The 16,062-nt window shown below is 50.5% G+C and overlaps 1 protein-coding gene across 1 annotated transcript; it reads right to left on the bottom strand.

The window, feature by feature from the left end:
- Positions 1 to 485: 485 nt before the first annotated feature.
- HMGCL (3-hydroxy-3-methylglutaryl-CoA lyase) lies at positions 486 to 14,885 on the bottom strand. The gene is made up of 9 exons (XM_084875088.1): positions 14,759 to 14,885; positions 13,163 to 13,246; positions 11,525 to 11,632; positions 10,795 to 10,890; positions 8,684 to 8,832; positions 5,483 to 5,546; positions 3,978 to 4,166; positions 2,593 to 2,718; positions 486 to 1,058 (listed from the first exon to the last, which is right to left on the bottom strand). Exons 1-9 carry the CDS (start codon positions 14,819 to 14,821, stop codon positions 957 to 959), a joined length of 981 nt encoding a protein of 326 aa, XP_084731214.1. The 5' UTR covers positions 14,822 to 14,885; the 3' UTR covers positions 486 to 956.
- Between the last annotated feature and the right edge of the window lie 1,177 nt (positions 14,886 to 16,062).

Raw genomic sequence — 16,062 nt, 5'->3', positions numbered from 1 at the left:
TGTAGTCCCCCAGCTGCTGGGGACGGCTGGTCTGCACCTGCCTCCCACAGCGGGTTAAAAGTGGTTGTTTCTGTTTAAGATAAAAGTAGGGCTCGGGAATGAGGTGTATAAAGTCATGACATACTGAGTGATGAAATCCGAGCAAAGAAATAAATGCACACGTGTGTCCCAAAACCTGGAACGCTCTGGGCTTACCAAGGACGGCTGGCTGCAGAGCCTGAGTACAAGGAACTAACGTACCCAGACCTGCTCCAGCCCAGACACCGAGGAGCATCTGGCCACCGCTGCCTGGGGGAGCTTGTGCAATAGCCCTGGTCCGAGCCAAGAGCAAGCCCAAACCACCGATTTCCAGTCACTGCTTCCGAGGCTCAGGTGGAGAAACGGAGAAAAATCCAAAGATTAGCCTGCATTTTCCTCTCCGAGTGCGAATAAAGATGTTTTGTTCCTCTGCTCTCATATATACACACATCTGCAGAGTACTGGAATGGTTCCATGTCATTAAACCTTTAATTACATAGCTGTTTTCAAAAATCATATTCAGAGTGATTTTTTCAGAGGTGCTAAGTTGGCAGGTGGCCAGTGCAGAAGCTCAGCCCTCAGCCCTCCAGCAAATGCCCTCTGCCGGCTCAGGGGAAACAGTTCATGCCTTTTGCCCTACAAAGTCAGAGCAATGGCACCAAGGCCACGGCAGGGTTCTGCTGTGTAGCCACTTGGCAGATGTCACCCAGAGGTAAGACGTGAGGATCAACACAAGCCAGGGAATTGAGTGCCCTCAACTCCTGGGTCCATGGTGAAGGGAGGCCTCTGGCCCCCACAGCCTCTCAGTCATCCTCAGGTGTCCTGGTGGTGAGGTGCCTGTTCCCGATCACGTCATCCCCATTTCCGTGTGTCCATCAGTGAGTCATCAGACGTGCCCCTCTTCCCACAGTCCCTAGAGCTTCAGGTGGGCAAGGGGCTCACAGCTTACAAGTGGCCTGAGCCACTTTGGAGCTGGTTTTTCTGTTAAGGGCTTGACAGATAAAGTTCCCAGCTTCCAGGAGCTTCTGGAAGTTCACACCCTTTGAGAAACAAGTTGGAAGATGCAGTAAGTCATGACATGCCCTCAACACCCAGGGAAACATCAGATTGGACAGACCACTGTGACACTAAAAAAGTAAAGATGGCCAAAACCGGTTTGGCTCAGTGGTAGAGCATTGGTCTGCGGACTGAAAGGTCCCAGGTTCGATTCTGGTCAAGGACATGTACATTGGTTGCGGGCACAAGGCAGGGGGTGTGCAAGAGGGGGTGTGCAAGAGGCAGCTGGTCTATATTTCTCTCTCATCGACGTTTCTAGCTCTCTATCTCTCTCCCTTCCTCTCTGTAAAAAATCAATAAAATATATTTAAAAATAAATAAATAAATAAATAAATAAAGTAAAGGTGGCCTTGGCCAGTGTGGCTTGGTTGGATGGAGCATCCTTTCATAAAAAGGTGGTGGGTTTCATTCCTGGTCAGGGTGCATACCCAGGTTGCAGGTTCCATCCCTGGTTGGGGTGCGTGTGGGAGGCCAACCAATCACCATTGGTGGGTGTTTCTCTCTCTCTCTCTCTCTCTCTCTCTCTCTCTCTCTCTCTCTCTCTCTCTTTCTCTCTCTCTCTCTCTCTCGATCTTCCTCCCTAAAAAAAAATGTTTTTAATGAAAAAGTGAAGGTGCAGACAGACAGGTTCTTGTTCCTCTGATGATGGATACCAGCTAGCTGCCCGAGGTCATGTCCTTCTGGCATCGGGCCCCCCTCTGACTCCCTTTGTTCCATGCCTCAATTGTCATGCCACCTCCAGAAAAGGAATCTCTGTCATCAGGATTCCGTCTGCAGAGCCTAGCACAGGACTTGGCCCCCAGTGGTCAAAAAGTACATATTGAAGCAATGAACTGTGAGGCAGAGAGAGTAAAAACACCTCCTGAAGGGGCCACTCCAGAAAACCTGTCCATGGCAATAGCTCCTATTTACTCATGTGTACTGTGTGCTCAGTTCTGGGCTGAGCATCCTAGGTTTTCTTAGTTAATCTTCATAACGGCCCTTCAGGATAGGTGCTGTTATCATGCCCATTTCTTAGGCCCGGAGAGGCGAGGTAACGTGTCAGGTCACACAGCCTGTGAGTGGCAGGACAAGGTTTTAAACCCGGGTCCGTCTGATTCAAAGCACGGCTGCTGTGCTTCCCACCCACACTAGCTGCCCTTACTGACCCTGACAGAGCCCTGGGGGTGGGCGGGCGGGAGGTGGGGGGAGAGCTGGCTAATTCTACAGAGAACGAAACAAAAGTCTAGAGACACTGACTCAGTTCAGGTCACACACCTGACCCCTTTGGGGGGCTCTTTCCTTACACCCGGCGCCTCTTTAACGGAACTGTCAAACTGACACTGAGAGCCTGGCCTTCTCCGGGCCTGGATCACCCACACTCTGCCATCTCAAAAGTACACAATAGTCCCCTGGCTCCCTTCCCTTCTTAACTGCTCTCCTTCCCTCCACTGACCCCCCCAAAACCGTAACTGAACACGCCCCTCAGCTCCGTCCTCTGGAGGGTCAGGGCTGTGGCCACAGGGGAGACGAGCTTACCGTGTGAATGCCCAAGCCCTCCAGCATGTAGACCAGGTCCTCGGTGGCCAAGTTCCCCGATGCCCCCTGTGCATAGGGGCAGCCGCCCAGGCCGGCCACAGAGGAGTCCACGACACTCACTCCCATCTGGAAACAAGAGGGTGGTGGCACAGGGCTGTCACGGTGGGGGCCAAAGCCGACAAAGCTGGTCCCCATAAACCTCCCAACCGCTGCTGCCGGCACTTCCATCGCAGGCTCTTCGTCCCTTTGGCTTATGATTCCGATAAGGTGGAAATCCCACTGGAAGGGCGGGTTTCTCTCTCTAGCTCCGGGCCGGTGAGTCTTTTTGGTGTACACTGTTTCCTCTGCCAGGAACATCCCCACTCAGTTCCTTCAATGGTTTCAAGGTTCCGTCTTACCCTTACGGTCTCAGCCTGCAAGTCACTTCCTCAGAGAGGCCCTTCCTGATCACAGCCCTCAGTCACCGCCTCCCGCTGAGGGGATTTCGGATCCCTGTGGTTCACTGTGATTCACTGATGCACCCTCCCTCCCAAGGCTGCTCTCCAACCCCAGGGCCCCGCCATTCCCCAGGTCAGTCATGTCCTGCTCTCTTAGATGACTGTTCCCTTTCTGCTCCTTAGGCTTCTAACAGACCTTAACAACCACAACCCTGAGAAAACAGACCCAGGAAGTAGTAGAATCACCTGACATGAGCCTCTCCCAAAGACAACAGGGTGGAGTGAGATGAATGCTATTGGTGGTCAGACACCGAGAACGTTCCTTGTAATGGGCGGCCAGGCCATGGGCTCCTCACACAGGACCAGCTCACAAGAAGCAAGCCTCACGGGAAACCCAATCTGAAGCTTCGGTCCGATCTCAGGAAAGCAGCCTTAAGGCTCTCCCTCTGACCTTGGCCTACCTCTCCACTGCCTGGCTCCTCGCCTGCTGCTCCCACAGAGGCTGGCACACGCAAACCCACATGCCATCCAGGACTGGGCACAGCAGTCCTCCCCGGACCCTCCCTCAGTCTTACAAGGCAGTGCTGCCAAGCCACCTCTGCTCCCCTGTCCAGCTGTTGGACTTCCTCAGGTCCTTCAGGCCTCACTTAGGCCTCTTCCGGCAAATCCTCTCTGACCTCCCAGCTGGGGCAGGGACCTTCCTCGGCCTGTGCTTCCTTCGAGCATTTGTCATAATGCATCAGGATTATCCCCCAACTCTCCCTCTGTCCCCCTCACACACAGACTAAGAACTTCTGGCTCAGGGTCACATGTCTGTGTCCATCATGGTGAGCCCAGGGACTGTCAGGCAGGTAGGCTTGCTGAAAGCACAGGTGAAACGCAGCTGTCCTGCCGCCACGTCCTCTGAGAAGGGACACATGCCTTTCTCCTGGGACATGCCTGGATTACCTGCAGGGCCATCAGGGTGTTGGCCAGGGCCTGGCCATAGGTATCATGACAATGGACAGCCAGGGCAGCCACGGGCACCTCCTGCATGACGGCGGACAGCATGTCCTTCATGATGCCAGGGGTGCCCACGCCGATGGTGTCCCCCAGGGAGATCTCATAGCAGCCCATTGAGTACATCTTCTTGCTGACCTGGGAAGACAAACAGGCAGATGGAGGACATCAGATTCCCCAAGCCCAGGGTCCCAGGCTCCGAAACAAGGGTCCTTGGCCTGTCCAGAGCATCTCCTGTCTGAGCACTAACCCAACCAAACGGGTCACAGGCTCCTTACCACTTTGAGTGGAAGGATATTCCTCATTCTTCTCGTCAGGACACCGGGATGTCGGGGGCAGGCTCTGGGCTCCGACCCCTGTGCTTTCCCCCACCCGGGCCTCAAACCCCAGTCCTTCCCTTACCCCCTCCATACACGGTGGCAGACCCACCACTGGACTCAGTAAACTGACCCCTGCCTTGTAGTCCTGTCCTTGGTGGGAAGATCGGTGAAATCACGGGTCAGCGGTGCCAGCTTTGTGTTTAACAGAAGTACATAACTACATAAATGTTCAGGAGCCCGTTTACAAAGCCCCAAATCACTGCACACCAGAGCAGTGTAAGGCCGGCCCGAGGAGCTGCTTCCCTGCACCGCGCTGTGAGGTGGAGGAAGGATGTGGTGGGGCCCGCACTCAGCGATGGTCCGCGGCGTAAAGGAAGTGGTGAGGAGTGGGACAGAGGGACAGCGGAAGGAGCGGCTCTGGAGTGAGAGACACTGGCTTAAAGTTCCCGTTCTGCTGCTCACGAGCTGTGGGATCTTGGCCAGGGCTTAACTTCCCCGAGCTGCAATTTCTGCTTCGAAGGGCTTGGTGACAACAGGAGGCTGAGCCATGAGCACAGCAGGCACTCTCAATCCCAGGTGCCACTGCTACCAGTCCGCATTTTTGGGTGCCACATGGTTTTGGGGAAGAGCAAGCAGGCTTTGGAGGTAAACGAGATGGGGGTGGAGACCTGGTGGCACCACGGGCAGCCTGCATGGCAAGTTAGTCAATCTCAACAGTTACAGCGCGTTTGCAGGGCAGGTCTGAGGACTAAATGTTACCATGAGCTCTTGTGTCGCTCACACCCAAACTCAGTTTCCACACTGTGTCCTCGGGGCTGACTTGGTTGCTGCTCAGAGGATGTGAAGTGGCCTCTCTGACCAAGACAAGACACCGGAAGGACCCTGGCCGGGGCGGGGGGCGGGAGGCGCGCCAGGGCAGGAACCTCTCCAAAAAGGACTGCGGTATCACCTCAATAATCACCTGTCTGCTAACCAGACTGGAAACTCAACTGGAGGCATTTACTCCTTGGGGAGGGCAGGGTGTTAACAAGGAAGTCAGTGACCCGTCAGGAAAGGGTGGCGAGAGGGACCTACGCACTCAGGGGCAGGCAAGGAGGCCAATCTCCCCCACCCCACCCTGACCCTCACACACACCTCAGCTACTTTGGCTGGGGAGATCTTCCCTTCATAGGGACATCCAAGCACACAGGAGACGTACCTGTGGGAAGACAGGGGGATGGTGTCAATGCCCCTGGTTCTTTGGTCAGCAGGGCCGAGGCAGGGGCTGTCTGACACACATTCCCGAAATCAAAACCCGAACCTGGGCAGGGGGCCCAGTGCCTGGAAAGGCTAATCCAACGATGGGAGCCAGAACAAAGGTAGTGCTGCTTAGTGCCGGGAGGGGGCAGTGGAGAGCCACCGCAGGGAAGGGAAGCAGGAAGCAGGGGTGGCATAGGTTCTGGAGAGGCAGCCTGAGACCAGCAGGGAGGAGGAGCTGGAGAGGGCACTATGAGCAGGCACCTGGGCCGTAGGGAGGTGGGTAAAGCAGAGCATGGGCCAGAGTAGCTGAGGCCCATCTGCTCAGGAGGGGACCGGGGACCCGTGACACCAAAGGCAGGGATAAGAGCTGGGCTGGCTGCTCTTGTGAGCTGCCAGACAATTCATTCACTCATTTATTCAACTGATATTTACCGAGGTGCCCACTATGGGCCAGGTATAGGGTAGCTCAGTGAGCAAGACGGACAAGGACCCCACCCTCACAGTGCTTATTTCAAATCGGGGAGAGAGCTGATTAAAGGACAATCAAATGAGTCAACGAGATAATCTCAGAAAGTGACGTGCTCCGAAGGAAAGGACAGGGAATGCGCCAGGAACAAACGTATCACAGTGGCTGGGTGGCTCGGGAAGACCTCTGTGAAGACAGGACGCTGCAGCTGGGAGACGGGGACGGCCACATTCCCGGCAGAGCAGGTGTGTTTAAGACACAGAATAGCCAAAACTGGTTTGGCTCAATGGATAGAGCGTCGGCCTGAGGACTGAAAGGTCCCGGGTTCGATTCAGGTCAAGGGCATGTACCTTGGTTGTGGGCACATCCCCAGTAGGGGGTGTGCAAGAGACAGCTGATCAATGATTCTCTCTCATCGATGTTTCTAACTATCTTTCCCTCTCTCTTCCTCTCTGTAAAAAAAAATCAAAAAAATATATTAAAAAAAAAAAGATTTTCCTCTTAAAAAAAAAAAAAAGATGCAGAACAAAGGAAGGAACAGCTGAGGCACGGAGAGCAAGAGGCAAAGAAGTAGTAATGGAGAACTGGGTCCTATGAAGTTTAGGTCTTGGATGGAGGCGACTCCCGTTCCCTCCCACACCACTGGGCCTGGGGCTCCACTAAAACCTTTTATATATATATATATATATATATTTTATTGATTTTGTACAGAGAGAAAGAGAGAGAGATAGAGTTAGAAACATTGATGAGAGAGTCATCGATCAGCTGCCTCTTGCACACCTCCTACTGGGGATATGCCCGCAACCAAGGTACATGCCCTTGACTGGAATCGAACCCGGGACCTTTCAGTCCCCAAGCCAACGCTCTATCCATTGAGCCAAACCGGTTTCAGCTCCACTAAAACCTTTTAGAGTCTAGAAAACGATGCTGCATATTCAGAGGCATAACAAGTATTTCCTGGTTAAATAACTTCAGCCGCAAAGATCTCAGTATATTTTTCTTTTCTGTTTTTTAAAATTCTCACCAGAGGATACATTTTTTTACTGATTTTGGGGAAGAGAGAGAGAAAAAAACATTAATGTGAAAGAGAAACATTCATCAGTTGCCTCCCCTACACAACTGGTCTGGGATTGAACTCACAACCTGGGTATGTGGCCTTACTGGAATCGAACCCACAGTCTTTCGGTGTATGGGACAACACTTCAACCAACTGAACCACTTGGCCAGGGCTCAGTATATTTTTCCATTTAAATTCTCCCCCTTATTTTCCAATCATTGCTGAGCAGGGGCAAGTTAAGAGAGATCCTGAGAAGAGAGAACAGGCTTGGGTGCAGGCAGACCTGACAAGCCTTTACTTCCCCATCCATCCATCTGCCCATTGGTTCCTGAGCACCTACTATGTGCTGGGCCTTGAGCTGGGAGAGGGGGCACACCTGGACGGACAGAAATGTGAGTTCAGTCTAGTGGGGTGGGAGGCAGGAAGTGATTTAGCAAGTAGCCAGGTGCTATGTTAGAGGATGTCTAAGGGACTATGGGAGCCTGGAGGAGGAGCACTAACTCCTTGGAGAAACTGGCATCCATGAGAGGACCCGAAGGGCGGACAGGAGTTAGTCCTGACAATTAGAATACAGGAGGAAAGGAGTGCTGGGTCTATGGAAAGTGTGTGTAAAGGCTCAGAGGCAAGGAATAGGCTAGACGGGGCCATGAACAAGGAGGTTGCATGGAGAGCAGCGGCTGACTCACTCACACAGGGTCTTGTGAGCCGAGTGGAAAAGTCTGGAGTTGTGCCGAAACCGGTTTGGCTCAGTGGATAGAGCGTTGGCCTGCGGACTGATTCCGGTCAAGGGCACCTTGGTTGCGGGCACATCCCCAGTGGAGGGGTGCAAGAGGCAGCTGGTCGATGTTTCTCTCTCATCGACGTTTCTAACTCTCTGTCCCTCTCAATTCCTCTCTGTGTAAAATCAATAAAATATATTTAAAAAAAAAAAAAAAAAAGGAAAGTCTGGAGTTAGGAATCGCTGTAAGGTGTCTAACCAGGAAGTGATGTGGTCAGATGTGCATTTTTAAAAAAAATCGAGGCTGTATTTTTATTGATTTTTAGAGAGAGGGGGAAAGATGGGGAAAAGGTGGGGGGTGGGGGTGATGTGAGAAACACTGATCAGTTGCCTCCCATATTCACCCAACTGGCAATTGAACCCAGTGCATAGGCCATGCTCCAGCCACCTAAGCCACCCGGCCAGGGCCAGACGTACACTCTGAAAGCACCCTGGCTGCGATGTGGACAGCTGTGTGACCTCCCAGCAGACTCTCCATCCTTCTGAGCCTGTCTTGTCACCTGTAAGTGGGGCCAGTCCCCTCCGTGTAGCCAGGAGTAAACTGACCTCCACAAAACGTGTCTAGTGTCCTGACCTAGGCTTCCTCTGGTGAACTGACCCAAAGACCAGGTTTGGAGAAAAGGCTCGCTAGGATTTCTTCTGACCACGTCTGCTTGGGAAGGATGTCAGGTGTGGAGCGTGGGCTGTCTGCCCACAGGAGGAGTTGGTGTGGGGGAGATCACTGAGGTCAGAGGCTGGTACTGGCCAGCACAGCACTGAGGAAAGGAAAGGCCGCACCGATGTGGTCTGACTCACCCCCGCACAGGGATGCCGGCTGCCTGCGCTGCCTTCAAGACCTGGTCAAACCGCTGCAAACTTTCATCTATGGAGCAGTTGATGTTCTTCTTGGTGAAAAGCTCAGAGGCAGCTCCGAAGATGCTCACTTCCTTGGCTCCAGCAGCCACCTGCCAACAGCCAGGGGAATACCTGTGAGCATTTTCCTCTTCAAGGAACCCAGAGTGACAAAACCCTTGTCTTACTGTGAACTGGACGATATATGAATCTGATGGATAGAATTTTGTCTCCCCAAGAAAGGTATATTGAAGTCCTAAACCTCAGCACCTCGACATGTGTTCTTATTTGGAAACAGGGTCATTGCAGAAATAATTTATTAAGATGAGGCCATATTGGTTCCTCTCTAATGACTGGTGTCCTTATAAGACAGGGGCCATGTGAGGACAGAGAGACAGGAGGGGAAGGCCAGTGAAGGTGGAGGCAGAGATTGGAGCGATGCACCTACAAGCCAAGGATGTCAACGATTGCTGGCGGTCACCAGAAACTAGAAGAGAGCATGGGGCAGATTCGCCCCAGAGTCATCAGAAGAAACCAACCCTGACATCTTGATTTCAGACTTCTAGCCAACGGAACTGTGAGAGGATACATTTTTGTGGTTTTCAGCCACCTAGATTTTGGTATTTTGTTATGGCAAGCCTGGAGAATTAATACAGTGAAGTATCCTATATAATAAAAGCCTAATATGCTAAATGTCCAGTCATCCATTCAACTATTATCAAAGCATAATATGCTAATAATATGCTAAGGCCACTCAATCGCTTGCTATGATGTGCACTGACCACCAGGGGGGCAGATGCTCTGACCGGTAGGTTAATTTGCTGCTGGGGTCTGAATGAGCAAAAAGGGCTAGACATGCCCTGGAGCCCTCCTGTGGTTGCTCTCCAGCTGGCCAGCCTCCCACATTGCTCCTTGACCCCAATCGTGCATCCATGGGTCCTTCCCCCAACTAAGTGCATGAATTTCGTGCACTAGAGGCCTTATTGTGATACTAAGGAAACCTTGATCTTCCCTCAGAGACCAACACTGCCCCTGCCATCACCACTCTGGAAGTCAGTCAACTTGGAATCAATATCTCCAATGATGTTCTCATCTGAAGTTATAAGAAAGATTCTAGCAACTATGGGTCTCAAAAGAACTGGTGGCCAGAAAGAAGCTCACTACAGACTGATGCATATGCCTTTCAGCATAACGATTATTGCTTGTCTCATTTTTGATTCTTATATTTCCAGTTGGACATGATCTCACTCATCTAGGGGAAATGGTGAACAGCATAGACTGATGAACAAGAACAGACCCAGAGATAACGAGCCATGGGTCAGACTGTTGGACCTCAAAGGGAGGGTGGGGATAAAAGGGAGAGATCAAAAAGGACTTATGTGAACATATATGAGCCTAACCAGTGGTCAAGGACAATAGGGGGGGGGGGGGTAATATATGTGATACCTTAATCAATAAAGAAATTAATTTTAAAAAATAAATGAAAAAGCAGTATAAAAGAAAAAGAAAAAGATTCTAGCAACTACTGTTGAAGCTCTGTAGAGTGCTTGCTTACCTTTCTCGAAAGAGAAAATGGGTAAGAGCAACAAAACCCATTGATTGCCGAAACCGGTTTGGCTCAATGGATAGAGCGTCGGTCTGCGGACTGAAAGGTCCCGGGTTCGATTCCGGTCAACCTTGGTTGCGGGCATATCCCCAGTAGGGGGTGTGCAAGAGGCAACTGATTGATGATTCTTTCTCATCGATGTTTCTAACTCTCTATCCCTCTCTCTTCCTCTCTGTAAAAAATCAATAAAATATATTTTTAAAAAACAACAACAAAAAAAACACATTGATTAAGCACTTATCTTCACAATATTACCCTATCATGAAGCCTATTTTGTAGGCGGAACCTGAGGCCTGTCAAGACCAGAGACTGGGAGTGGCCAGGCCAGGACTGCGTCGGTCTGTCTGACTGTGCTCATCCCCACTGGAGACAGCCCTCAGACAGATGGCCCAGGACAGGGACTGAGGCCCAGGGACAGGCGGGACCAGCGCCATCAATCTCATTTCAGGGCCCCCACCAACAAGCTTACCGCTGCCTGATAGCCTTTGAAATTTGGGGTCAGGACGGGGTAGTTGATGCCAGGAAACTTCTGGATGCCCTTCAAGACTTCGATGTGGTCAGCCATCTGGAACCCAAGGAGTCATGTCAGAGTCATCGCCACGGGCAGGCCGAGAGCTCAGGTACACAAAACCGTTTTATCACAAGAATTGTGTTCTCAAGCCCTTAAAGAATGAGTCCTTCCACAGAGCTGAGTCTCCCCACAGCTTTTATTGTTTGTGTGACTGCTGATGGGCCAAGAGGCCCCGGGGTGTGCATAGCCCCAATGCCTCCAGGTGGCCAATACTGTCAGCTTTACATAGCCGTGACCGCAGTAACAACACTGCCAGGCACTACTGAGGAACACACTCCAAGCTGGGTGCTGGGCTCAGCTCCTCTGTCTTATTACTCTCAGCCAGGACAGAACCTTCCTTCCCCACTGACGGTCTCCATGAAGCAGGCAGAATCCACAGGCCAGGCCTAGGAATTCTAGAGGGCCAGGGCCAGACGAGGTCACCGTCAACCTGTAGGCCTTAGCAAGGTCACCAAGCATTTCGGGGGCAGAGTCCAGACTGAATCCAAGCCTCCTGCCTCCCAGGTTACAGACCCCTGAAAGCCAGAGACCAGGAAACCTATGTTCCTGACTTCCACGTCCTCTTCCAGGGCAAATGCAAACCTTTCCATCCTGCATGTTTGGACACCTCTCACTGAGGCGGGCTCACCTGAGGAACCCACTTGGGGGACACAAAGCTGGTGGCTTCTATCACGGGGAGTCCCGCTTCAGAAAGCATGTCTATCATCCTGATTTTCACTGGAGTAGGGACGATACTCTGTAACAGAAAGACAAACATCAGAAGAGACAGCTCAGCGGAGGTGGGAGGCAAAGGGCCTCAGCAAGCAGTGCCTGTTAGTTCAAAGTTTCTGCTTCAGCAAACACTTGCCTATCTCAACTTGTAAATACTAATATGAATTCAACGGAATTCTCACCAATAGATAGGGTACAGGGCGTCTTCAAATTCTACAGATAGCATTCTATAGTGGAGGCAGCTTATCATCCGAAAGGGAGTTAATACTTACCTGGAAACCATATTTTTCTGCCATACAGGCTTTTTCTTAACTAAAAGTTTGTTAATTTATTGCCCCATCATAAACAAACTGAGAGCAATGAACCCTGGCCGGAAAGGGCAGAGATGACTAACCTTCTGGTTCTTAGGAGACGGGGCCCCCAAAGTACTACATCCTCTTTTTCCATCTCCCAAGTGGCACAGGATCCCATCCTCACACGGTCAGCCTACTGTTTCTCTCCCTCCCCCACCATGTCTAGTTGCTAAGCAGCTTCTATAGATCCTTCTTTCCAAATCTAATACCATTGTCCCATTACCCCATGTATAGGATGGTCTGGTCTCACTCCACCAGTTCACCCCATAGGAATCATCCTAGAACACTTTCCACTGTCTCACTCTACAACTGAAAAGCCTTCCGTGGCTCCCTAGTACCTACAGGACCAGGTAAAAAATCCCAAGGATTTCAAGTCCCTCCTTACCCTCCGCCACGATTTCTCTCGCACTGCTTTCATGTAAATCTATTCCACAGATAATTTTGCTTCATATTCCAGGGATTGTGCTAGGTGCTAGGCGGTGCTGCAATGAGCAGACAGACATGATTCTGCCCTCATGGGACTTATAGTTTTTGTTTCTAGCACGTGCTCAACATTAAAATTAGGCTGGCCATACTTAATAAAAAAAAAAAAAGGAAGAAAGAAAACCACTCTTAACACCTTCCAGATATGTAACTTTCTACATACTAGCCATACATGGTAATATAAATTTAAATTTAAATGACATGAAAATAAAAATTCATGCTAGTCACATTTCAAGTGCTCAATAGCCACATGTGTTTGTCTAGTGGCTACCACATGGGAGAGCTCAAGTCTGGAACATTTCTATCTACAGGAAAGTCTACTGGACAGCACTACTCCAATTTTCTTCAGGTGGTGAAGAACATCCCCAAGGTTAAATCTTTGCATGTGGCCTTCATGACTTCCTCTGGATAAATCCTCCGACGTGGAATTGCTGGATCTAAGACATGCCCTCGCTTTCACACCATATCCCCACCTCAGCACTCATCATCCATCCCACTGCCCTGGGCCTTGAAATGGACCTGGGCCTATCATACCTGTTGCACCATCATAGACTGTTTAGCAGTCACAAGAGCCTGCCTGTTCTCCCCACCAAGCCCTAGGTTGGGCAGAGTGATCATGTCCTTCATGGATAGCTGTCAGTCCATCCTTTCTGCACCTACCCTGCCACACAAACTCTCAACGCTCAAAAACAACTTTTGCGGTTGATTTCCCACTTTACCTTTTCATTCTGTAGTCCATCTCGGGGACCAACTTCCACAATTTTCACCCGCTTTGGGAACGTACTCAGAGATGAGGTGCTGACCTTTGGTTTAAAAGAATAAACAAAAAGTAAAATAGGAACAGACTGTAACAATTCCCCAGGGGGTGTACACACACACACACACACACACACACACACACGAGGAAGATGTGACCACTCCTGCAGTTGGGAAGGAATGAAAGCACTTTGATTTTTCCCACAGGGACTTATGGGGCTTACTGTGCAATATATTAGAGTGGTGTTTTACCATACTTTTTTGGGTACATTTAAAAAATATATATTTTATTGATTTTTTACAGAGAGGAAGGGAGAAAGAGATAGAGAGCTAGAAACATCGATGAGAGAGAAACATCGACCAGCTGCCTCTTGCACACCCCCTACCGGGGATGTGCCCGCAACCAATGTACATGCCCTTGACTGGAATCGAACCTGGGACCTTTCAATCGGCAGACCACTGAGCCAAACCGACTTCAGCTGGGTACATTGTTTTTGGGGGGATGTGGGAACCCTTAACACGACCCTCCTGATTCAGGGTCCAGTTTCTGGAGGAGGCCACACACTAAAATGAAGAGAGAGACTAGAAAAGAGTTAATTTGGGACAAATGGGGGGCCAGGTGGGAGTCAACCTCTAGTGGGAAGACTCTCTGGGCTCTGGCCTTGCTATCCCTTTTATTGAGGCTGCTATGGGATACACCCATTACCCTTAAGCAGCTTTGGGAAACACCCATAGCCCTTAGGCAAGTAATAAGCAGATTATCATATCAATAATAATTTACATGATTACAAGATGGGGAAGAAAGGCTTGAATTTCGAATTTTGTGCATCGGGCCTCTAGTTATTGTAATACTGGAACAGATGTAAACCCCTAACTTACAATCCTCTTCATTCCTTTCTCCCTGTGGATGTTGCATAACGAAACCAAATAAACACATGAAATGTGGGGAAAAAATTCCAGTGGGGCAAAGCTGAAGGAATGGATCCATCTTCGCGAATACTGGGACCAGAAGCAACATTTCTCACCATTTAACTCACCTTTGGTCTGTTCTAGAATTAAAAGCAGAAGGAATAGTTCACTTAGACACAGGAATAAACAGGAGCCGGGCTCCCCGTGCAGGTCCATCCCTAACTTCCTGTGATCCATTCCCGACGCCTAACAGGTGAGCCCCTGGGCGCCGGGCGGGACCACCTTGCTTCTCCCGCCCGAAGCGGAAGCGGAAGCGGAAGCGGAAACGGAGGGCTATTGGTGACTTCACTGAGCAAGAGCTGGAGAGTCCGCAGAGCAATTACCGGGAGAAAGGTACAAGGCTCCCGGGGAAGAGCCCTGAACAGGGAATTAGGACACCAGGCAAGTCGCCCCGCTCTGAGCCTCAGTTTCCCTCAGGACCCGCCAGGGATGTGGGATACACAGAGGCTCTTCAAACTTCAAGGTCCACCTGACTGGCCTGCGGGGCTCTCCGGCCTCACTTCTCACAACAGCGACACGAGCCACGCCCCCGCCCCCGCCCCGAGCGTCAGGGAGCAGCGTGGCCGCCCGCCCCCGGGCGGGGCACTTACAGCCCTGACGGCCGCCAAGCCCACCAGCCTCTGCCGCATCGACCCCCTCACGGTCGCCATCATGGCTCAGCTGACCCCGCGGAGGCTCGGCGGAGGCCCACGTGACCATCCACCTCCAGGTGGGCGTGGTCCGGCGGTGACGCTAACGCCCGCCCTGGCCCCGCCCCCCGCCTCCTGGCCCCGCCCTCAGTCCCTTCACCTTCATTCCTCCCGGCGGCTCTTCCTGACCCGTCCAGGGTGTTTCTTTGCAAGGTGAAGTGAGACCCTAGGTCTGTAAAGATGAACAAAAATTAGCCAAAGTTTCTGTCTTCATAGGCTTATTAGAGTCTGGAAGGTGTGGCAAGACAGATATTAATAATGTCGATGAAAGAATGGGCAGTCTATACAAAACTCTTATTGTTTGTTTGAGCCAAATTTTGAGGACATGCCAGGAAGCAAAATCTCAATGGATTAAGTAAATGCCCTGAATAATGGCAGTCTTTTAACTTTTAGAATCAAAGAAGGAACCGTAAGGAGGGTTCTATGAAATCTATTGGGGATAGATTAAGAAGGCACAAGAAACAAAACAAAATGAAACTAAAAGAAGGCAGAAGAAAGCAGAACAGGAGGAAATCCCTACGACTGGATTAAAAGCCAAACGGAGCCACTTCGTTTACATTGGTGGGTGCAGGATAGTTAATAATTAACATGCAGGGTACACAGAGATAGTATGTGGTCTCCTGCTCTGTAATCTTGTGCTTTGGTGCCAGAAGTTGTGCCACTGACATTTCAAAGTTACGTTTATACTAGACCTACAGAGACAATAAATATATAGGCTCAACGTACAAACTGACCTTGGTCAAGTAAGCTACAGGCCTGTGATACGACCAACCACCATGAACCACGTTAGAAATTTTTATGTGCAGACCATCCTGTATGGTTACTTGCAGTCACCAGTTTGTAAGGCCTGCCATGCACCTCCTCCCTCCCCGAGGTGTCAGGTTTAGTACGTGGCCCTTTTTTTTATTATATGATACTGGTATAATTACTACCTTTCTCAATAAGATGAAGCTTTGCTATTTGCCACACACTGTTTGAGTTCTTTGCATGTATTAACTTATTTGTCACTATCTTAGATGCTGGTAGTTGACTCTAGAGCAGTGGTTCTTAACCTTCCTAATACCTCGAGCCTTTAATATAGCTCCTCATGTTGTGGTGACCCCCAACCATAAAATTATTTTCGTTGCTATATCATAACTGTAATTTTGCTACTGTTATAAATCGTAATGTAAATAGCTGATATGCAGGATGTCTTAGGCGACCCC

Source organism: Pipistrellus hanaki, assembly GCF_964339955.1.
Source record: "Pipistrellus hanaki genome assembly, chromosome: 2".
NCBI classification, from domain to species: Eukaryota; Metazoa; Chordata; class Mammalia; order Chiroptera; family Vespertilionidae; genus Pipistrellus; species Pipistrellus hanaki.
The sequence above is the reverse complement of the archived record's forward strand: the minus strand, read 5'-3'. Positions and strand labels throughout refer to the sequence as shown.